This window comes from Daldinia caldariorum (genome assembly GCF_022478825.1).
Source record: "Daldinia caldariorum strain CBS 122874 unplaced genomic scaffold F4812scaffold_23, whole genome shotgun sequence".
Classification (NCBI taxonomy): Eukaryota; Fungi; Ascomycota; class Sordariomycetes; order Xylariales; family Hypoxylaceae; genus Daldinia; species Daldinia caldariorum.
In genome coordinates this window covers 249,656-271,583 of record NW_025953059.1, presented here as the reverse complement: position 1 = coordinate 271,583, position 21,928 = coordinate 249,656, and the positions used below count along the sequence as shown (strand labels likewise).

Here is a 21,928-nt window from a genome sequence, read left to right as displayed (position 1 = left end):
AAACAACCACCCACCACCAAAAGCCTCCCCCCTAAAATTGTTTTTTTTTAAAACTCAACCAAACACAACCCTTCAAATCCATTTCCCATACCCCCCCCCCCCCCCCCCCCCTTTTTTTTTTTTTAACCTTCTTGATTTTCTTCCTCGCTAAATTGACTGCATTTGCCCCTCTTCCACATGCGGGAAACCTTTTTTAACAACCTGGCGATAAACTGTTGGAACCGCGTCGGCTACCGGCCTTTGGTCTACGAGAATTCTGAAGAATTTTTGCAGCCGAGCTTATGTATAATGCATCTCTCACATCATGCTTGCCAACTCATCGTGGTTGGTTGTACAAGCATCCAAAATAAAGGGGTTTGCAGCTCGATGGAGATGTGAAGACTACAGGGACCTACATATGACAAGATTTCTCTTGATAATATCCATCACTATATTGCCACTGTTAATGCTGACTTTGAGAGACTAGACGCCATCGGCTCTATCTGAAAAAAGAAGAAACAAAGTGACGGGCAACTCCACGTCTTTCGGAGCTTTTTAGGAGCACGACAGGATAGGCAAGACAGGAGGCTCGGCGCGCGGCGAGTAGGAACAATACCCAAGATTCGGACTGATCTGTTCTGCTCCAGAAATTCTGGATCAGAATTCAGGAACAACGCGCCCAATGCCACTCTGGGGTTCCCTGCCCACCATCTTAGGCCCATTCAGGTGCAACCAAAGCATTAACCAAGGCCTACATACCTACTATGGACATAGTAGTATTCCAGTCGGTCAAAACCAGTCACGATCAGTCACGATCAGTCAAGACCAGTCCAGGACCTAGCAGAGAGAAACCAAGCAAACCCCTACCGGTTTCACCCTAAGCTCCCATAATTAATTTCCGCGCTAGTCAAGTGTCATGCTTCCATTTCTTTGCCATCTGTCACGTCTGTCACCTATCTCTCCGCTTCGACTAACCGATCTTCTCTTACCGTCCACTTTTTAGGCAATGTCACCATCTGTTTAGATCCGCGTGGATCTATCGAGCCCCCGTCCATGCAGTGGAGCCCCTGACTGCTGGACTGGGTGGCGCTGCATGCTACTATGTACACAACCGGGTCTCCGTTATGAGCTCTTAATATATATCTCCAAGGTGAGCAGCTTCCGAGCTATTCTGCTGGTATTTTCTTTTTTCCCTCCGCGCCCAACCGTTGTGCATTTTACGCTCTCTTCTTCTGTCTTGCTAGCCGAGTTTATTTATACACACTCTTTTCTTCTACTTCCGTGTTGATAGCCAGTAAGCTATCAACTTATTAGCTTCGTCTTTCATTTTTTGAACTATATATTACCCGTCAACTGCCTGCAAGTCGGGATTCTTTCTACAATTGCAGCCAGGATAGCTCTCTTTTTACCACATCTTATCCCCAAATCAACTCTCTTAGAAGGTCCATAGAACTAGGACATTTACTATCATTACTTATATACAACTGATCGCAAAACCCGGCACTTTCTGTCATTTCCGACTAGTCCTTCAAAATGCGCGTTCAGCAAAGCGTTCTCGCTTCTCTCGTCCCCGGCCTTGTCGCCGCCATCACCCCGCCGAACATCCCGGGAATGCAAATCATTTTCTCCGAATCCTTTGAGGGATTACCAGGCGCCCCTCCCAACGGTGACACGTGGAACATTATGGATGCGATTAACACCAACAACGAAGTCCAGACATACACCACCTCGAACCAGAACGTCCAGATTAGCGGCGGCGGTACCATTCAGTTTGTCCCTCGAAAATCTCCCGCCGGCCTTTGGACGTCCGGTCGTATCGAGACTAAGGGATCATGGACCCCCCAACCCGGCAAGGTCTTCAGTATCCAGTCTAGCCTCCTGTTAGGAAATAACCCCAACAAGCAAGGTATCTGGCCTGCCTTCTGGGCACTCGGCGATGCCATGCGCCACGGCACAGAATGGCCTGCCGCTGGAGAAATAGATATCATGGAACAGGTAAACGGACTACTTACCGGCTATGGTACCATCCACTGCGGCAGTTCCATTGGTGGCCCTTGCAACGAGCCCATGGGACGTGCCGGCACGACTCCCATGTCTCCTGACGGTTTCCACACATGGGGTGTCACGATTGATCTCACCAACGAAGACTGGCGAGCGCAGACCATCACATGGCACTTGGATGGCAAAAACTACAATACTATTTCTGGAGGTGATATCAATGATGCCCCCGTTTGGTCTTCTCTGGCTCACAGCCCCTTGTAAGTGTCCTCAATATAGCTAATACCTGGGGAGTAATTATTAATGCCTACATCTTAGGTACATCCTTCTTAATGTTGCTGTCGGCGGTGACTGGCCAGGTGCACCCAATGGTGTTACGCAAGATGGCTATGGCAGCATGATGGAAGTCGAATGGGTTGCCGTCTACTCGTCTTAGACAATATTGCCCAATTGGTATCTCAAAATAAAAGCGGGTGTATATACGGGAAATTGGCGTTTGTCAGATATCGGGTTCAGGATTTTTGGATGAAGCGCTCAAGATACCTCTATGTGTTACGTTTTTTTTTCTTCTCTTCTACATTGTCCCAGGAGGCAAGGCTTAGCCATTTTAGTAGTCACATCCGCTTTAGAAGTATAGCAGATGTCTATCTTGCTTCAATTAAACATGATGAAATGGGGTATGTGGTTCAACTTGTTGGACGCATTTACAATTCTGTCGATATTTCTTGTTTCTATTGACAAATGCCTTGATGCGCCATCTAACGTGGACTGGCCTTGAAGTGACATATGCTATGGTTCCGTCGTGCACTTGACACGCGTAATGAACTTTTGGATCATATCATTTATTATGCTTGATTCGGCGTTGATTACTCACGGCACCTAATCAGCCTTCTTTGGGAGGTCGTATGAGGGTTACGGTTCCTGAAACTCGCGCATATAATTGGCCGGTTTAAGGTGACGACAATGTAAGCCGGCCTGTGCACGGACGACTTAAGTCTTCAGCGTCTTCTAAGTCCAACCTGGGGCTGTCCTGGTATCCTAAACCCGGGTTACATTGTATAACGGAACTAGATAGATTGCAGATGTTAGACTAGGTGACCTCTATAATCAAAGCCGGGAACGGCAAAAATAGGTATCAACTCACATAAGGATTCTCGAAGTCTGTATAGTCCTGCTCTCCGAGCTGCTGACCTCTCTTTATCCTCTCCTCCTCCATGATACCGTGCTCTCGCAACCACGTTTCGCGTCGCCTGTTCCGCATAACTAGCACAATCCTCCATGCTATGAGGACGATGAATTCTAGGCCAAAGCATACCGCACAGCCGACCGTACCGGGGATATATCGTGGCTTGGGATGTTGTTAGCTAAATACAGAATAGTTCTATGCTGAAGGGCGGCGGAGAGTTCGGATTATAGAATAGAGGGAATACGCACGGCGTCTTTGGCTAGGAAGATTTGCGATCCGACCATGTTACCCACGCAGTACCCGACAAAAGTGAACGATGATGTCAACGTGCGCTTGGTGCGTCCAGCGACGTTTGAGGGGATTAATGTCCAAGCGAGGAACAGCGCGACAACGCTCGTGACGGTGATAAAATAGCTATGAATCATCCCCGAGTCCTTCGTTAGTATGTTTGCTATGAGCTTTGGGTCTCACCTGAGACGGAGCTTTAATCGGGAATAGTTAATATTTACCCTGCCCACTTGATCCACTTGTAGTGAGGTTCGTTCGGCAACGTCGCCATTATAATGAAGCCTGCTACCGGCGGGATAACGGAGAAAATCATGAAGTACCTAAGACCACATGTTAGCTACCTCTTAGAAGCATCAGGACATAATTATCTTCTAGCAATGACTCACATGCGTAGGTTCTTCTTCCTACTTGTCACAACCCCGATAATAACGAACCATATTACGGACGTGAGATTTCGAGGTATATCGAGAAGAATGACCTGTAGGTTGGCTAACGCACGGTCAACATTTAGTCTTCCATGACAGACATTGTAAGCCACTGACTGAATCCAGCGTTGGTGTTAATAATGGAACCGAAGGCGGTTATTCCACCGTTAGGCACAGAACTCAAAAACGCGTTGACTCCAGCCAACCAGAACTGTAATCGATGGAATCCTCGCCTGCGTTAGCAACTAGGATATTAGGCAAGGACTTTTTTCAACTACTCACGCAAGGATCGACGAGGCATTCACGCGCTTGTTTCCACTTCCATTTCTTGATGCCAGTTCGGTCGTGGCCGGTATTGTTCGTCATGATGCGGGCGTTGGCTATCTTCCTCTCTTCCAAGCTAAGCCAGCGGACTTCTGACGGCGTTCCAAGCAGGAAAAGACATAAGAAGCCAGTGAGAATTGTCATGCCACCGAGGAACTACTTCGCCAAGGCGTAGAAGTAAAAGATTAGTATGGTGTTATGGACTGATATCCCACATTTTTCATGGTGAGCTCACATAAGACATGTAACGCCAAGCTTGAAACTCGGGACCTCGTGAATACTGCAGCGACCCGATTCCATAAAGGATTAAATTGGCAATGATACCAAAGCCGGCATTAGCACTTTGGAAGACAAGAGATCGCGAGGAGTGCTCTCGTGTCGTGTACCAGCTCCCGACGACCAGGATAAAGCCAGGTGAGATGCAGCACTGGATATATGCGACATCTTGTGAGTTCTATGAGTTCGCGCGCTGGGGAGTGAACTCACCTCGAACAAGCCCTGCAGCGCACGCAATGTGACCAACTGCGTGAAGTCCTGCGCAAACCCAACGCATAAAACTACGACGCCCCAGCATATCATATAGCACGATAATGTTCGACCCATCAGATACCGCTGTAGGATGATGTTAGATGGGAACTCGAAGCACATATACGTGATATAAAATATCGTCGTGAGCCACGAGTACTGCTGTCCAACAAGCCCAGTATCCTATATAATGTATGTTCGTGTTAGTAGAAGAGCTGGTAAAGAGGTATTGAAACTCGTGTATAGTTCGGCCACTACCTTTGCAAGACCAAAGGTCGCTTGTGTGCCGATCGATGTTTTGTCCGTCTGCTGGATGCCATAGCAAAGCCACATTAACGGTAAAAGATATCTATCGGCTTTCCTTTTCAGCTTCTTATACTGCTCGTCGGCGTATTTAGGGACTGCCCATTAATAAGTATTTCAAGCAGTGGTGAGTAAGGCGGAGTGAGGTCAGACCTGAATCGTTTTGAAGCTCACCACCCGCTACGCTGACCTCCTCGCTTATCTCCGCATAGTTCATCTTCTCCGGGGTTTTCTCCTGGTCTTTCTCCGAGCTGGTGGATATCTCTACGTTTTGCGCCATTATTTGCAATATACTATAGACTTTGACGAACGTGCTTGAGAACTCGGTAAGACATCGTCTACCAGGTACAAGGGCATAGTGTTGCTTATATGCATTTGCGAATCCTACGGGGGTAGACAACGCCATGTTGATCTCAACCGAGATAATGTATGTAGATAAGGATGGCGACATGCATGCGATGCAGGCGATGTCTATGGCTTGCTTCCCATTCGGAAACTCGTATCTCCAAGCATATAGTTAAGATAGCAAATCCGGAATTCGAATACTACAGGGGTAACGGAAATAGAATGGGCGATTAACCAAGAATAACATCATTACGACCTCTTTTCCTTCACGTGTATGTAATATCACTCCTAAGTACTGTGGCGTATCTGCCTCCTTATCTCTTGTCTGCTTAAAGGTGGAGTCCGGGGAAGATCTCCATATCCCGCTGCGACGGGTGACTCCAATTGCTTATCAGTCTGGGTCTATGTAATGGTGTTTAGACGCATTTCGGTATGCAACCCCGGTTTAGATAGGTTAGCTACCTTTACGACGTATGGAAAAGGCCATAAGTATCGGTCCCCGAGCGGGGTACTATAAAGAGAATATAAAAGGAGATTCTGATAACCAAAGATTGACTTCGCTTAGAGGTTATTTCACTCTTAGGAGTGGAAAATGTTGAACTTCTAATAGGTAAGATGGATGAGATGGATGAGATCTACTTGATTGAATGAAATCACCTAGAAGGCAAATTATTCTAAGTGAAGTTGTAGCCCGTAAGTCAATCTTATTGTATAGGTACCTTAGGTAGGTAGGTAATGTTCTTTGCTATTAATGCTCTCTATAACCACAACTAGCTGCTAATCAACTTGATTATAAGGAAAAGAAGAAGGGCAAAGAAGAAAAAGAAAAAGCATGTCCTCCGCATACCGAATCTTATGGATAGGTATCTTATGGATCTAGAGTCTGACACGTAGGCCCAATACCGGGTTAGCGATATGTGGCCTCAGTAGAATCCTAAAAAGCAAAGATGCGAATCTTTTTATAAACACGGTATATCCGGTTTCTCCCGAGTACCTCAGCCCTGCTGTGTGCCTGACTGCCCGCTTCGGTACCTTCTCATCCTCTTTTGTCTGTCCTTACATTACGGAGCAGATTCCCCAGTCAATACGAGCTCCATCCTGAGATGAGGTCCATTGTGACTGGGGTAATTGAACGATCTTAGTTATCGAATTCATCTTGTGAGACTGCACTCGGTCGTTTTTGATTCTTTTTTTTTTCTTTTCTTTTTTTTTTGGATTGCTGAAGCTACAATAAGTTGGCGTTTAAAAGTTGTATGATAGACTTTGTGGAAAACCATACCATACCGTCTGGAGTCTGAGCCTTAAATCGTAAACCATGGTCCTTATAATAGCGCCTATGTTCTGATGTGACTTGAAATTGCAACAAGGGCGTTTTTGTCTGCCCCCACGGCCTTTGTGCGTATCAAGTGAATTGGAAGGAAATGCGACATTTGTTGCTAGTTGTTGTCCTAAAAAGGATTTTCACATCTCCCACAACAACAACTTCATAAATAAAGGTGAAGCTATAATTAGAACTGTACTAATAATCGCTATTGATAGTTTCCTATTTTTCTTTGATGCCGGGCTAACATCGTTCACACTTGTCGGGCTATATGGAAACTATTAGTTGGATTAGCCAAAGTATACTGTAGAGACAAAGCGAACCCAAGCTCCAAGATAACTCCGAGTCTGTCTCATTGTGACCCCGCGCTATAGCCTTGGTTGAATCCAAGAACGAAAAGCAAACGCCACAGAGTCATACGTTGCAAACTGGACCGTGATGCGACGAAATAAGATGCAAGAAGTAGTAAGGTCTAAAAGCTGCTGCATGGCATACAATCACGCCATCGAGTCAAGGCTATGGAAATTAGGCTGGAAGAGACTTTGATAATCCGTCCGCGACCAGCATGTATGTTGAAATCGGTACAGTATGATTGTTTATGGATAGATGGCGGCGAATATGGCCAAGCAAACCGGGGATTCGAGCTGTCACCACAAATCTATACTAACACGTATATCATAGTGACGATCCAGTATCGGCTTGGAGCTTTTGGATTTCTCCCATGCGCCGATCTGGCCAGATAAGACATACCTAACGCAGGACTCCATGATATGTACTTCTCGATACAATGGGTTCAAGAGTATATTCACCTGTCTGGTGGAGATCCCGAACAAGTCAGTATTGCCGGGGAATCTGCCGGAGGAGGCGGTGCGATGTTAAAAGAAAACGAGTCCGTCTTCTAATGTTTGATCTCGGCAAACACGGTCGATTTTTAAACTGTTAGTGACTATGTTAATACACTCGTGTCTCATGGACAATGGGCCTTCGTCCTGGTTACGGACGGAACATTGATCTAAGAAAGACCTATCGAGCAACTTTTAGGCGCAGGAAGGCTTAACGGGATACGTATCTTGCCGGGGAGTGACTAAATGATGGCCCTGACCTTACTCCTTAGACCATTACGAGCGAAGATGATTTCAAGCAGCTTCTTTCGATAATATACCCGTTACTAAGCGAAATGAACATAATGAAAGGTACCCTTGAACTCTCTATGTTATCCCCGAGAACACCTCCGCTACTTTAATTAACTCCAACGGCATCCACCCACCATACCTACTCGACAACAAATTCTGAATGGGCCTATGGCTGGCAGCAATAGGCCACCAACCTCTACGCGGAAACAATGTTCGCTTGCCCATCGTACCGGCTCTCCAAAGCCTATGCACAGAAGCGAGGTGGAAACTCATGGCATTACCAATTCTCGGTTGCTCCAGGCCAGCATGGACTCGACTTGTACCATTACTCCAACCGGTAGATATTCCTGAGACTAGCTAAATGACGATGCAGTCGACATAAAAGTAGTATGGCTTGATACTGCGTTACCGGAATCTATCGAATCTAGCGGACACATAGAGTTATCTCGAATGCTGCTGGATAGCTTCCCTTGTATACTTCTCCGCTCGTTGTCCCGACGGTGGTTGAGTCTCCTCGATATCGGCCTCAGCAGAACCCGCTGTTACTCTCTTTGGAATATCATCACTCCTTATACTCCAGCCTTTCGACCATCCTATCCAGCCAGTCTCCCTTGGGCCCCTGATTATACCAATGATAATAGCTACGCCAATGTATGCGATGTTAGAGCTACCACTCCAGACCCAACCCCCTTGAGCGTACAGCCTATTTCCAACCGCCGTGCCCATTATCTGCCCAGCAAAGGCGAAAACCATGTATACCGTGTTTACACGATTCCTTGCTTTTGGATCGAGGTTATAAATATTACTGCGATTAGCAGTGTGGGTGAAGTTTGCGCCCGAATCCATCATAATGGCATGTATGATCGGCCCAGCTACCGTGAAGCTCCCGATGAAAGTAGATATCACAATACCGATAAACTCGAAACAGAGACCAAGAACAACTGAAAAGAGAAACACGAAGCGATCGGTGATAAGGCGCGACCAGACCGGGGCGAGCGCGACGACTACAATTCCAATAAAAGCAAAACATCCGATTTCAAGAGAAGAGTACTCGTACGGCAGCGACGCCAAGAGGAAAGTTAGAGTCGTCCAAAATGAGGTAAAAGCAGCACTTAGGAGAAACCCGATGAAGCATGCCTGGGTGAGGAGAGGCTCCGTAACGACCATGACTGCCATTCCCCAGAGGACCTTAAAGTAATTGAGCCCTTTGTTTTTCGCAGGATAGTCGGGAAGGAAGAAGAAGAGTAGCGCCAAGGTCAAATACTGCGCGCCAAATGCTAGCCAGTAGATATTTCTCCAAGAGGTGAAGTTCGCCACTATTCCCGACAGGACTCTCGCGATCAACAGTCCGAGTGCCAACCCCGATACCACTATAGATAGCGAGCTAGCACGACGATGGGGTGGTGCTAGGTCACCGACGAGTGGCAGCATAAGCTGTGGGGTGACCGTCCTAGCATGTCGTTAGATCTGAAGTAAGGGGAAGTAGAAAAAATAAATAAGTACATACCCGACTCCGCACAAAAACGACAAGCTGATGAACACTTCAAAATTGTTGGTAAGACATAGTCCGATCCACTACATAGGTATACTAGGTAAGCGTTATAACTTATTGAAATGCCCCCCTTAATTGAGATGATATACGTACAATAGTCGCGGTTACCCATATAAGGAAAAGGATGAAGGGCCGCCGCGGAACCATGTCCGCCAAAGGACATAGAAAAAGCAAGCCGACGGCATACCCTGCTTGCGATAATGTGGCTACGTCGGAGGCTCTCTCGTAGCTGACATTAAAGTCTCTAGCCAGGACATTTAGGATTGGTTGCGCGTAGTAAAGATTGGCAACGGTGAATGTTCCACTCTGGTGTAGGTCAGCTTGTGAAAGACACCGAAGGAATGGAGAGTGCCTAGGTAGGTCTAGCTAGGTAGCTAATGTGATAAAGAACATACGAAAGCAAATAGCACGTTTAATGCGAGGGTAAATTTTGGTGGGTTCTCGGGCTCATAACGGCAGCGTTGCGGCATCCAATTCAAAGTCCTTATTATTTTAGCTAATAGTGCATTTCGGCCCTGTGTCTCTGTCTCGACATTCTCTTGGCTCGACGTAGAAATTCCTTCCGCGTCAGGTTCTAGATCAGGCTTTTTAGATCTATCTTCGTCTTTGGTATCCATTGCCGTCGAGCACTGACTGTTATATACCTACCTAGGTAGGTAGTTTTAGGTGCCTAATTTTTTTTATTAGAAAAAAAAAGTATGGGTGATTGACACTCTGATGATCTTAAAGGACGTAGCTGGGGAATTCCGGTGTCGCTTACGGGCCTGTTTTAGCTTTCGTTGACGTAGGTTGGGACAAATACATATTCTGAGCGTCAAAGACGAGGCCCAAGTCTCTTACCTTCTTTGCTCCTAATCTCTGCACATACCTACCTAGGTACCTACCTACTTTATAAGGTACCTCTAGGCAGCATATATCATTACTAGATGTAAGATATACGCCATAGGCATGGGATAAATTATACAACGGTAGAGGTTTGATATACTCTTCGAAGATATTATCCTTGTCATACTCGCCATATGCAGTCATGTCCCCGATAGTCCGATCATCGCTGTAGATTTCGGCACTTGCAAATGATAAAGGATTAGGTATGCTGATACGCTGATGCATGCTTGCGCATGTACATAGTAGGTGGTCAATTGATGCGGGCGGTAAGATGTCACCATCGCGATTCCTTATTACCACATCTGCAATGTTGTTCTTTGTCTATCAATATGTTTCATTCCCTTCAGCTTCTGCGAGTTCACCAATCCCCAGCTCGCTAGGGCCAGTGACGAATACCGTCGTAAAAGAAGTGTGTCTCTGTGTGGGCAGGTATTTACACCTGGCGTTTCTGAGAGAGGGGATTGAAGTTATAGAATGGCGTCCAATAGCTATTGAGAATCTGCGAGAACCGCGCACCGCAAACGACTCGTTGCAGTTAATGACATGATACACTACCTCCTATGGACCTAGGTAGGTAGAGGAGGGAAATGCTACTTATTGACTTGGTTAATTGGGTGCCACGCTAGCCTCCAGGAGGTAAGGCGGTTACCTAACTGCACCAACCATTATGCACGTACGTACCTACCTGAACACCTAGTATAGTCTTATCGCTCTTATCGCTTACTTAATTCGTATGTAGACTCTGTGAAACAACGCCGCAACAATCGCGTAATTCCAGCGTCGGACAAGTGTCGGTTGTCTGCGCCTTATCAGTCAGACCGCCACAAAGACAGCGGGACCGGACGCATTCCCCATTGGATCGTCAGACCTCTCTATAGGTAAACTTTTCGGGCATTGGGCTCGCTTCCTCTTTGTTCCCGAGACATCTTAACACAGTAGAATAATTCTTTGGATCCGTGTCACTAACACGGAGGAATAACAAACTCATGGCAGCAGATGAGACATCGCCGCTACTCGAAAATGCGACCCCTCCGAGGCCGAGGTCAAACAAGGCCGTTAAAGCCGGTGGTACCCTTTTCGGTCCCGCAAACCGCATCCTCCTTGCCGGCTTCATGATGGCCTTCACCCTTGGCATCACACAAGTTCCGTAAGAGCAACGACCTTACCATCCGTCCTGGTCTAATATCAATCACGAACCCAACACTGACTGTAATGTCAGAATCAATTATGTGTTTCGTCTTATGGAATGCGATGTCTTCTATAGTCATAATCCCCCATTCGACGGTCCGGGCGACCGATGTCATCGTCGAGAGATAAGCGCTGGCACTGCGACCCAGGTCTCCATTCTAGGCATGTCAACGTCCTTTAGCGGCGTCTTCAATTTATTCATCTGTGGCTACTTTATCAAACTTTGGGGTCCCCGATGGGCTTTCGTCTCCCAGACCGTACTTTTAGGCTTGAGGGTATCTACGCAGATCGTCGCGGTGACGCTCGGCGGCAGGACCGGTATAATCGTTTTCCAAGCATGCCAAGCCATAGGCATCATCGGAGGACCTCGTGGCTTCCAGTGCGTGTATCCCTTATCTCATGTCCGATCCTGCCCCAATCATACTAATTCAGCGCAGACTTGTTCTCAATACTGCAGTGGGTGAGTTAGTCGCGCCGAAAGATCGCACGGCTGTTTTTGGTCGACTACAGGGGTCAATCATGTTAGGGACTGCGTTTGGTTTCTTGCGTAAGTTCGAGTAGACGATAGAGTTCTAAACTTATTAGATTAATGAATTTCGCAGTGGGAGGTGTTCTCGGCGACATCTACAACATCAGGCGTCCCTTCGAGACTGCCTTTTTCCTCTATATCATTTCCTCGCTATATGGAGCACTTTTCTTACCAACAGGTACAAGCGATGAGTCTGCTGGCAAAAAGCAGGCCGGACGGGGTATCAGTGCTTTCTTCGCACCTATCAAGATGATTGCACCTCATTCCTACCGTTTGGAGTCGGGCAAAGTCATCAAGAACTACAGCTTAATCTTCCTCGCCCTGGGTATCTTTCTTGGCGTCGTAAGTCACACCATAAAAGCCAACCATGCGTTTTTGATAACGCGCTTACAGTCGTACAGTTCTCTTCTGGATATGTCCCGATCCTGTTACAGATGTATGCAACTTCCGAATTCAACTTCGGCACTAGCGAGAATGGATATCTGATGTTCGGAAATGCGGCTATCCGCGGCATATTCTTATTATTTATGTTTCCGAAACTTATATCTTCCGGACGAACTTGGTTCAATGGAGAGCCAACGCCAGCGGAAATTAGAGGACACACATCAGAAACTCATATTCCTGTTAACCCGGAGGATTTCGGAGCCGATGAGGTTGGAGAAGTCCCCCAGGAACCAATCCAGCCACCTGAGGACGAGGAAGATTCCGGGACTGGGTTTGACCTCTTCTTTGTAAGATGGAGTCTTGTTGTCGACTCCATCGTGACAGTCATTGCCGGTTTCTCCACCGAAGGGTGGCAGGTCTACCTTGGTAAGCTTTTAAGAGTTTTTATTTTCAGATTTCAAGTAAAACTTACAATCGATAGCGGGTTTTCTTCTGCCGTTCGCTTCAGGGTCGGCACCGGCGGCCAAGGGAGTTATGACTGAGCTATGTCCCCCACAGCAACGACAAGATGCCATTAGCGCCATTACCCTGGTGGAGAGTACTGCTACTCTGTTGACACAAGGGCTTTTTGGCCTTATCCTAGCCATTTTTTCAGAACTCGGCCAGCCGAGCTTGACATTCTTTTGCAACGCCGTATGTTGTGGGCCCCTTATCCTTTACTGAGAAATTAGGTACTTACTGACGTCTGACACAGGGGTTCGCTATACTCGGTTTCTCTGTTTTGTTTATGGCACACTTACCACCACCTAACAGTAAGAGAATTGATGATGAAGATTCGGAAACCGAAACCGATAACTAGATCCATTAGCCACAATACACCTTGCTCTTTCAAAGACATGGGCGAAGCAAAAAGCATATGAACATATTAGATTGGAAGGTATATATGCATTAGTGTAGAAGGAAACAAGACTGGCACATCCTTCGTGAAAGATTTTATTTACTTACCTATAAAGATTCCTAGGTACTGTTCGATAAAGCATTGAATAGAGATATGATGAGCATGTATGTATCGACGATTCATCCTAATCACAGTTAGGGTATAATGATCCCCTCACGTATTATGAATATCTAGAGAAACGACATACTAATTAAGTAAACTGAATCGAGCTGCTTTGTATGCCGAGAAAGTGATGAAAAGAATCCACATTAGCATTGTTTGATATATTTTGCTCGACTGTCCTTACAGTTATACGTGTCCAGTAAGATGTGCGTAGTCCCTCTAAGGGGTAAGGGGAGAAGCTTGAACCAAAAAGTGTAGAAGTAGTATACGAAAGGTATAGTCGTGCCGTGGTTGACTATAAGCTCTTGATTTAATACATTAAGACGGCTTGATTTTTGACAATTATAGTCTTAATAGCGAAACGTGCAATAATACTTTAAGTGCTTCGTAGGATCTAGCATGCTTAGATTAAAAACCTAACAGTATAGCTTCCTATTGTTTTGGAGTATTACCTATCAAGTTACCTTTTATAGGTAGAAGATTAACTGATAGTAACCAACATTATAGACTCAAAGCATCTACCTGTATTTTACGTCCAATGTACTATAACGGTCCTTCAATCTGGTTTCTGTACTTAAGTGCGGCAACTGCGATTTGCATTATGTGAAGATACATTGGCCATGTAGTTTCTGCGCACTTCAGGTAGATTCCTAGCTTGCGTTCCTACCTGAGGTACCTACCTAAGGTAGCTTGCGGAAGGTTTTTATCACGTTTTGTTAAAGGAAGCAGCTACCAGTCAGATATCTACAGTACTATTTTCCAATGACCTAATCTGATAGGAGCTACCCTACGTAAGTACTTAGGTTGCTCCTGCTTCATATTCTGAAATCAGTCCATAACAGGTATTTGCAACTGCCCTTTAAACAGCAACGCCGGACTGTTCGTTATCTGGCAGTTGCCAACTAAAGAATTATTATTGCGTACCTAGGTAGGTAGGTAGGTAGGTAGGAGGTACCTTAGGTTAGGTACCTACCTGCATATATCAATGCCTGGTTTTGGCCTTGCGGAAGCCTATTTTAAACATAGGCCCTCTTCCCAATTTTCTCAATCTACTTTCACACACTTCTAATTATCTCAACATCAAAGAGTCAATCCATCCAAAACTCGTCACAATTAGAAGAACCATTCCAAACCCTTCAACCTCCTTAACTTATTGAGATGGTTTACCAAACAAAAATGTCTTGTTACGACACAACATTTCCATCAGCCCATATTCGCGCGATACAACCTTATTATATTGATCCCGCAAACCTAAATAATCTCGAAGTAGAGTTCACGCATCTGTATTCACCTCGACAAACTTCAATTGGTACCCCCACTATACATCTTCCATCTCTTCTCGAAGGCTACAACTTCAATATACACACAATCAACACTCCTATAACGCGCTACTCATCCTTCGAGCCCGGTACGGATGTCCAACGCAGCGCTCTTCGGGTTCACAAGTCAACTCCGCCCAAGTATAAGCAACCTAACACGGGGAAAGGCGAAAATGATGGCCAACCCACGGAGGGCTTTTCGACCAACTACCACGGAGTGAAGAACGAAAGAAACAAGCCCGACAATATTACAAACAGCGAGAACTGTGCTGTCTGGGTCGAAGGTCTACCCGCCGATATTGATTATCCTACGCTCTTATCGCAGCTTCGAGACACAGGCAAGATATATGCCATTTTCATCAACAGCCCTATCCAAGGGCATAGAACTTGTGCCGCAAAAATCGAGTTCTGGGGGCGAGATGGCGTAGCGAAACTATTCGAAAAGGTCAAAACCGGAAACCTCAAGTTTGATGAACGGGTGCCTACCGTACGACCGAACCGCGTCAAAAAGAGCGCGCAGCCAACTTCCCCTCGCTCCAGAGTTATTGAGATTAGAGGGCCTGTCGAATTGGTAAATTACAAGACTCTTACTATAGAGCTACGACAGGCGCTTTATTACGACATCGAATCAGTCGAAACCCTGTGGACATATGGAGGACAGTCGTGTATGCGATGGACTTTTGCATCCCACAGAAACCAGGCCGAAACCGCGATGCGCCTCTTGGTCAGCAAGAAGAACCATATCGAGCAAACTCTATGGCAGCAAGTCGTTTTCCGCTAGGGGCGGGATCCATGCGAACCTCATAAGAGCCCCGAAGTGTGATTGGTGGAGTGATACTCGAGGATGGAGAGATAGGCTTATATCGACTACGTACGAAAAGTATAGCTAGTGGCTTTTCGGACTACTTGACCCCATTCATGGTTGGCAGGTCATAGGTGGTAGTTATTGAAGGGGCGTGTCTTTAACAGATGCTGTTGGCCCCTGGAGAAGTCGGCTAGGAGATTACCCAATTCGTTTGCCACGTTCTCACATTTCTAAAAACTGTGCATGAATAATAATCTTTCAGTAAACAACGTAAGCATTACTTGAATGAAATAAATGATACATATAGGGGGTAATTATTAACACTATTTAGGGATATTTGCGGGCTTTAGACATTAGGTTAAGGGGAAAGAATGGAGCTGACCTCGAATCAGTAGCTAACGTTGACATTTATAAGTTGGCATATTATTTACGCAGACCAATGATCAAAATGTATCCGCATGGCCGAAGCGGAAAGAATGGCGATAATGTAAGCGGGCGACCCTAGTCGATGGCGTGCTCATTGCGTGCGAGGGCACCTTCACCACATTGGTTCGGATCAGGTTCGATAAGTCCCCTAACGATGTAACAAGCGGCCCATGATTACCGGTGGCTGTAAATAATTAATAATGGCAAATCGCTTTTAAGAACCAACAAGTACATTCATTATCGACATTATCGACATCCTCGAGGTCGGGTTGTGTTTACCGTATCGACGTGATAGCTGCGAATACACTTGCTGAAATAAGTGGTCGTCATATAAAACTTGCTTAGTATAACATAACGTACCTCTTAACAAAGTTGACGGTGCAGCTATGGCGGAAACGCAACCCAGACGGGCCCACGTCGGTAGGAACTCGTGGAAAACAGTCCGCACGCTCCTACGGAAAATAAGGACGAAATCGATTTCAAATGGAAAGGCACAGTCCAACTTGATAGAAGGCGTACGGAAGGACTCCACTCCCACAACGACGACGGATGAATCTACCAACGTCTCGGTTGCTGAGTTTGCTGTTACGGGGACGCAGAAGGCCCTCGTCGTTGCTCGGAAGGGCGAATACGAGATCCGCCACGACTTCCCGATGCCGACTGTCGGGGAAGATGAGATTATGATCCAAGGTCATTATGTCGGCCTGAACCCGATTGACTGGAAATCCGTCGATTATAATTTTTGCTTGCCTGAATTTCCATGGGTAAGGTTCCCTCCCCTCCCCTTCCCTCCCTGTATTTCTTTACCTAGAGGACAAATACTTACATGGGCCTTCAGGTTACTGGCCGTGAAATGTCCGGAGTAGTGGCCCGGGTCGGTTCCGCCGTCACGAGTTTTAAACCGGGTGACTATGTCTGGACCAGTACGTACTATAAGGATGTTCGTGCTGGTTGTTTCCAGGAGTACGTAGTCGTACCCTCGCACACAGTTCTTCCCATCCCATCTAGTGTGCCTATTGAAGCTGCGGCGTGTCTTGGCGTCGCAGCCCTGACAGCATCCATGACATTATGGAAGTGGTTGAGCGTGCCGTTTCCTCAAGGGTCCATAAACAGCAATGGGGAGCAATGGCTTCTGATCTGGGGTGGTTCAACTGTTACAGGACAATTTGCTACACAAATCGCGCGACTCAGTGGGATCAAAGTTATAACTGTTAACTCGGCTGAGACAAAGTTATTATCAGAGCGTTTAGGTGCGAACCATGTGGTGGTACGAGATGGGAAGTCGGACGGAGAGGTTGTAGACGAAATCCGAGGTATTACTGACGACAACGTTACGCGGGCCATCGACTTAGTAGGACCTAAAACTGCGAAATTGTCGTTGGATGCTGTATCGAAAACGAATCCTGTTGCATTCGCACCACTGGCCATGATGTCGGGATCTCAAGTAGTCCCCGGGAACGTCGAGGTACATACTGTCGAAATGAAGCAATTTGTGCTCGATAAAAGTAATGTGCGCTACACCGAGGAACTTGGAAAGCTGTTGGACAAGGGCCAGATAATATTACCCGAGCTACATCTACTCGACGGGGGCTTACATTCGATCCAAGGTGGTTTAGAAATGTTGAAGAAGGGAAACCTGAAAGGCAAGAAACTAGTGGTCCGGATGTAAGAGAAAGGAGTAGGAAGTGCGACTTGAGTAATGTATTAGACTTGTGGGATTATAGACTAGCATACAGAGGGCGTTGACGTAGTGTGGCTATTTAATCTTCCAGAATTAGTATATGCGTCGAAGGTCAGACGCTGTATATTCAAAGAGGTTAGGTTAGAATCTCGCTCTGTCGTCAGTTGAGGCGATGAGATTTATTCCAAACTTACACGCACGGTATCCTTAGTGTATCAAGTAAATACTGTATTATACTAGTGCTAGATCGCTTGAAGCTAAAAAAAAGGGGGTTGGGGGGGGGTGGAGTTAAGAATTTGACTGACCTGTGTGGACGGAAATGAGTTAACTGTTAGAATAATAATTATGAATAGGTATCCTATACTATCAATGTAGAGTTATAATATCAATTGCTATACGAACACTTTATAGGATAGTACTATGAAAATCTTCGCTTCTCTATAGGAATATTCATACCCCTTAAACACAACAGAGTATGCCAAAGTTCCAATGTGTTAATCTCACCAAGCAATCTTAGCCAATAGTCCATTAGGATATTTTCGTACGAAAAGCTTGCGCACCTCGTCGAATAGTAGGATGAATAGACCAAAAGCAAAGGGCAGGAACCAATGTTCTACCGGCACAGGGAAAGTTCCTAAAACCGACTGAAGCTGAGGGATATAAAGCCATAAGATAGCCATTGACAACGAGAAGATAATTGCTGGAAAAAGGTATAGGTTTTGCGTATGCCTATTGAAAATAGGTGGGTGCTGGAAGATACTCCATCGTCGCGTGCGCACTGCAAGTAAGTTGAACCATTGCCTATGCCAAGTCAGCTTATCCGTCATGCTCCAAGGGATTAGCCGCATTACTTACATTACGACCAGGTTAACGAAATAAATTGAAGACGCTTCATTTAGCTTTTGTGCATAATAATCTTGGTCGATCCATTCCGGAAGCTCTCCAAAGGAAAACCACAACACGCGGAATGGGATTCCGTTCTTCTCTAGGTACCAGTAGGCCATTGCGAAGGATGCTATAGTTTCCATCATGCCAAGGACACCATATGCGTGGATCACAAGCTGCCAGCCGACTAAACGGTCCTTCTTTACGTTGCGTGGTTTTCGCAGCAGGACGTCGGCTTCAGGCTTCTCATAAGAGAGTACTGTTGCAGCAGCGCAGTCCGTAAAGCAGCTAAATGTCGTCAGTGAAGTTTTCGGAGTCCTGCGGCTTGGTAGGCACTTACCAGATAATGATCATAAGAAAGGACGAAAGGATCTGTGGGATTCCAAAGATGACATTGGTCATTACTGGCCAGAACTCGGCGAAACTTCCAGCTGGTAGCAGGTAACAGATCACCTTTTTCAGGTTATCAAACACCACTCGACCGTATTGTACCGCTTCTACAATAGACGAGAAGGAATCAAGAAGAACCATATCGGCTGCTTCGATGGCAATGTCGGAGCCGCTTCCGAGGGTAATACCAACATCTGCAGCTTTTAGAGACGGCGCATCATTTACGCCATCTCCAGTCATAGCCACCACACCGTTTATTTGGAACTCCTTTACGATTCGTAGTTTCTGCTCTGGGGTCGTTCTAGCAAAGACAATCTCTTGGTACTCCGTCAAGGCCTTCCATTGATGCTCATTCAAACCAAGCATCTCTGGTCCGCTAATAAGAATTGACGAGCGGGGACCTGGGGTCTTTGCGTCTTCCACTACCTCCTCTCTGGGGAGCGAGGAAATATTGTGAACAGAGTGCGTAGGACTAGTTACGATACCAGCGTCTTGAGCGATCGCAAGGGCTGTTAGAGCAAAGTCCCCGGTCACCTGGACATTATTATATTATTAGCACGGTACTTGGGGACATTATCGAAGAGCAAGGGATCCTGATACTCACCATGAAAACCCTTATGCCAGCCCCCCGCAGTGTCGAAACGACTTCGCGGATTTCTGGGCGTAGAGGATCGACGATAGCTACGAGGCCGACTAAAGTCAAGTCCGATTTGGCGTGCGTGGTAATCTCGTCTTCAAATTGAGTGGTTACGGAGTGGTACTGAAGTTCGCTCTGGGGAATGACCTTGCGGGCAAGTAAAAGACAACGCTTTCCCTGGCTACTATACGCGTTTTTTACTTCCTCGAACGACGCTCGTGTTTCATCATCAAGGGGATGCACATCGCCCGCATTATTAACGAAGGAGGAGCACCGGCTGATAAGAACATCAGGGGCCCCCTTTATAGTCAGAAGTCTAGTATACGTTAGTATCGCACCGTATTAGCTCTTCCAGACCATCGTGAGATTCTTACGTGTCGCCAACATGGAAGCTTCCTGCTTCGGCCTCTGACAGGGTACCCTTTAGCAAGTCCTTCCTGGGCAGAGAGAACGTCCTAATCATAAACTTATTTTTGCTGTTGAAAGCTAGTTCATATGTCTTCTGCCATGATTGACGTAGTTGCTGTACTGAGCCGAACCGCTCAGAGAACCGCAGCACTGCCTGGTCCGTAGCGTCGCCAAAGACGCGGCGCTGCTCGAGGGGTAAATCCATAGTCGCAGCGTCAAACTCGGCTGCATTGCAGAGCCCGGCAATAGCGCGCACTTGATCTACGCCAGTTGTTATCATGCCAGCGACGGCCGGCGTGGTGCTCGCATCTAGCTCGCCCTCAGCTCCTTCAACCGTGATGGTGTGATTTCCAATAGTGCACTCGGTGACAGTCATTCGATTCTAAACAATATCAGCTTAAGAACCAAAACAAAGCGTCAGGGTCCAGGTCGGCTCGCTCTTTACCTCGGTGAGGGTCCCAGTCTTGTCGGAGCAGATGACTGACACAGACCCCAGGGTCTCAACCGTCTTCAACGACTTGCACAGGACTTTGTGATTCCGCATCAAGTTCGCGGTGATAGTCAAACCGGCGGTCAATGCAATAGGTAACCCCTCGGGGATAAATGCGATAGCTACGCTAACGCATCCAACGATAAGATTCGGGACGTTGATCCAATTAGGATGAACCTTTCGAAGCCAGGCACCCCTATGTAAGGTGAGCATTGAACGGTTAAATAGCAGATGCATTCCGCTTACCAGACAATTAGGACTATAGCAATCATAGTGAGCATGATAGAGCATATGATCGTGACGAAGTATAAGACCTCCTTTTCTAAAGTGGTTAATGTTACCTTGGGCTCATTGGTCAAAGCTGCGATACGCCCGAATACCGTCCGATCACCAGTTGCCACAACTAAGCCTATGCAGGATCCAGAGAAGCAGTGAGTACCTTGCAAACCAATGCACCGAGTTTCAAGGTAGTTATTATCTGTCGAGTCCACTGTTGCTGCCATTGGCAAAGACTCTCCCGTTAGGATAGATCTGTCGAATTTAGCATCACTGGAAACCTGAAGGAAGCGCATGTCAGCCGGCAATTTATTACCGGCCTTGATATATACGATATCGCCAGGTACGAGCACCTTGGAGTCGAGGGAAGCCTGGACGCCATTTCGGAGGACTATCGAGTCCTCGGGAAGCATGTTCTTGATGGAACTCATAACTCGCGATGAGCTCCAGTCTTGAAACATATTAAATGCAGCTTGGATGAAGAATACCGCAAGTAGGACTATTGCCAAGGCCTGTAAGCGGGCGTTAGAGCTGTTGAAAGTATTAGGTATTTGTTCTGGATACTATTACATACCAGATTTGCCAATGCTGGCGGTTGGCCGAGTGGTTTCCAAGAGACGAAAACGAGGATAGCACCAACCAGCAATATAGGGCCAAATCCTTTAAAGAAATAACCAAAATATTTTTGAAGGGTACGTGAGTCTGGTGGAGATGGAGCGTTTAGACCGTATTCTTTGATTCTGCGAGTGACTTGTTCAGTTGAGAGACCCTCTGTCATCGATGCACTGAGACGGCGAAGGGCCTCGTCGGTTGAGATTGTGTGCCATTCGAGCTCGGATAGATCTTAAAATCGATGTGAGCAGATAATACAGGAGCATAAGATGGTTCTACAATTTCTTACCCTTGGTGGCTTTGTCTTTCGCCTCGGGCCGCTGCGTGACATCCTTCTGCTTAGATTCTTCGATCTGGTAGGAGCTAGAGACTTGAGATTAGAACTTCCTACGGCTTAGGTTCTGTCTAATTGTTCGATAATATCACTTACACGGTGCGATATTGGATAGGGAGAACGATAGACGGGTCGACTTCACGTCGCGAGCGCACGCTACGAATAGACATGGAGCCGCTGGATTGTGCACGACGGAGCCCACGCGAAAGGCGGACAGCCTCCTCGTCGTCCCATTTAATG

General features: G+C 46.5%; 7 protein-coding genes across 7 annotated transcripts; 4 read left to right on the top strand and 3 right to left on the bottom strand.

Annotated features, from left to right (window-relative positions):
- The first annotated feature begins 1,390 nt into the window (after window positions 1-1,390).
- F4812DRAFT_227266 (glycoside hydrolase family 16 protein) lies at window positions 1,391-2,738 on the top strand. The gene is made up of 2 exons (XM_047930496.1): window positions 1,391-2,237; window positions 2,296-2,738. The coding sequence occupies exons 1-2, from the start codon at window positions 1,513-1,515 to the stop codon at window positions 2,411-2,413; spliced, it is 843 nt and encodes a 280-aa protein (XP_047786241.1). The 5' UTR covers window positions 1,391-1,512; the 3' UTR covers window positions 2,414-2,738.
- On the bottom strand, window positions 2,660-5,791 carry F4812DRAFT_444994 (MFS general substrate transporter). Its single transcript, XM_047935549.1, has 11 exons — window positions 5,182-5,791; window positions 4,984-5,126; window positions 4,687-4,908; window positions 4,436-4,627; window positions 4,159-4,356; window positions 3,994-4,087; window positions 3,838-3,940; window positions 3,673-3,771; window positions 3,412-3,577; window positions 3,122-3,325; window positions 2,660-3,044 (listed from the first exon to the last, which is right to left on the bottom strand). The coding sequence occupies exons 1-11, from the start codon at window positions 5,477-5,479 to the stop codon at window positions 3,027-3,029; spliced, it is 1,737 nt and encodes a 578-aa protein (XP_047786240.1). The 5' UTR covers window positions 5,480-5,791; the 3' UTR covers window positions 2,660-3,026.
- Window positions 5,792-8,228: 2,437 nt separating this feature from the next.
- On the bottom strand, window positions 8,229-9,930 carry F4812DRAFT_227162 (MFS general substrate transporter). Its single transcript, XM_047930495.1, has 4 exons — window positions 9,775-9,930; window positions 9,473-9,685; window positions 9,335-9,402; window positions 8,229-9,277 (listed from the first exon to the last, which is right to left on the bottom strand). The coding sequence occupies exons 1-4, from the start codon at window positions 9,847-9,849 to the stop codon at window positions 8,269-8,271; spliced, it is 1,365 nt and encodes a 454-aa protein (XP_047786239.1). The 5' UTR covers window positions 9,850-9,930; the 3' UTR covers window positions 8,229-8,268.
- A 907-nt stretch (window positions 9,931-10,837) lies between these two features.
- Window positions 10,838-13,367, top strand: F4812DRAFT_227082 (MFS general substrate transporter). The gene is made up of 8 exons (XM_047930494.1): window positions 10,838-10,937; window positions 11,004-11,411; window positions 11,484-11,831; window positions 11,890-11,999; window positions 12,055-12,323; window positions 12,383-12,791; window positions 12,847-13,058; window positions 13,120-13,367. Exons 2-8 carry the CDS (start codon window positions 11,251-11,253, stop codon window positions 13,222-13,224), a joined length of 1,614 nt encoding a protein of 537 aa, XP_047786238.1. The 5' UTR covers window positions 10,838-10,937; window positions 11,004-11,250; the 3' UTR covers window positions 13,225-13,367.
- A 1,234-nt stretch (window positions 13,368-14,601) lies between these two features.
- On the top strand, window positions 14,602-15,525 carry F4812DRAFT_453263 (uncharacterized protein; the record flags this gene model as incomplete). The annotated part of the gene is made up of 1 exon (XM_047936454.1): window positions 14,602-15,525. One exon carries the CDS (start codon window positions 14,602-14,604, stop codon window positions 15,523-15,525), a length of 924 nt encoding a protein of 307 aa, XP_047786237.1.
- Window positions 15,526-15,852: 327 nt separating this feature from the next.
- On the top strand, window positions 15,853-18,038 carry F4812DRAFT_468361 (GroES-like protein). The gene is made up of 2 exons (XM_047938765.1): window positions 15,853-16,739; window positions 16,814-18,038. Exons 1-2 carry the CDS (start codon window positions 16,362-16,364, stop codon window positions 17,642-17,644), a joined length of 1,209 nt encoding a protein of 402 aa, XP_047786236.1. The 5' UTR covers window positions 15,853-16,361; the 3' UTR covers window positions 17,645-18,038.
- A 118-nt stretch (window positions 18,039-18,156) lies between these two features.
- F4812DRAFT_453261 (calcium ATPase) lies at window positions 18,157-21,858 on the bottom strand (the record flags this gene model as incomplete). The annotated part of the gene is made up of 10 exons (XM_047936453.1): window positions 18,157-18,457; window positions 18,512-18,829; window positions 18,882-19,465; window positions 19,536-19,884; window positions 19,943-20,358; window positions 20,422-20,662; window positions 20,713-21,254; window positions 21,317-21,585; window positions 21,644-21,717; window positions 21,785-21,858. 10 exons carry the CDS (start codon window positions 21,856-21,858, stop codon window positions 18,157-18,159), a joined length of 3,168 nt encoding a protein of 1,055 aa, XP_047786235.1.
- Between the last annotated feature and the right edge of the window lie 70 nt (window positions 21,859-21,928).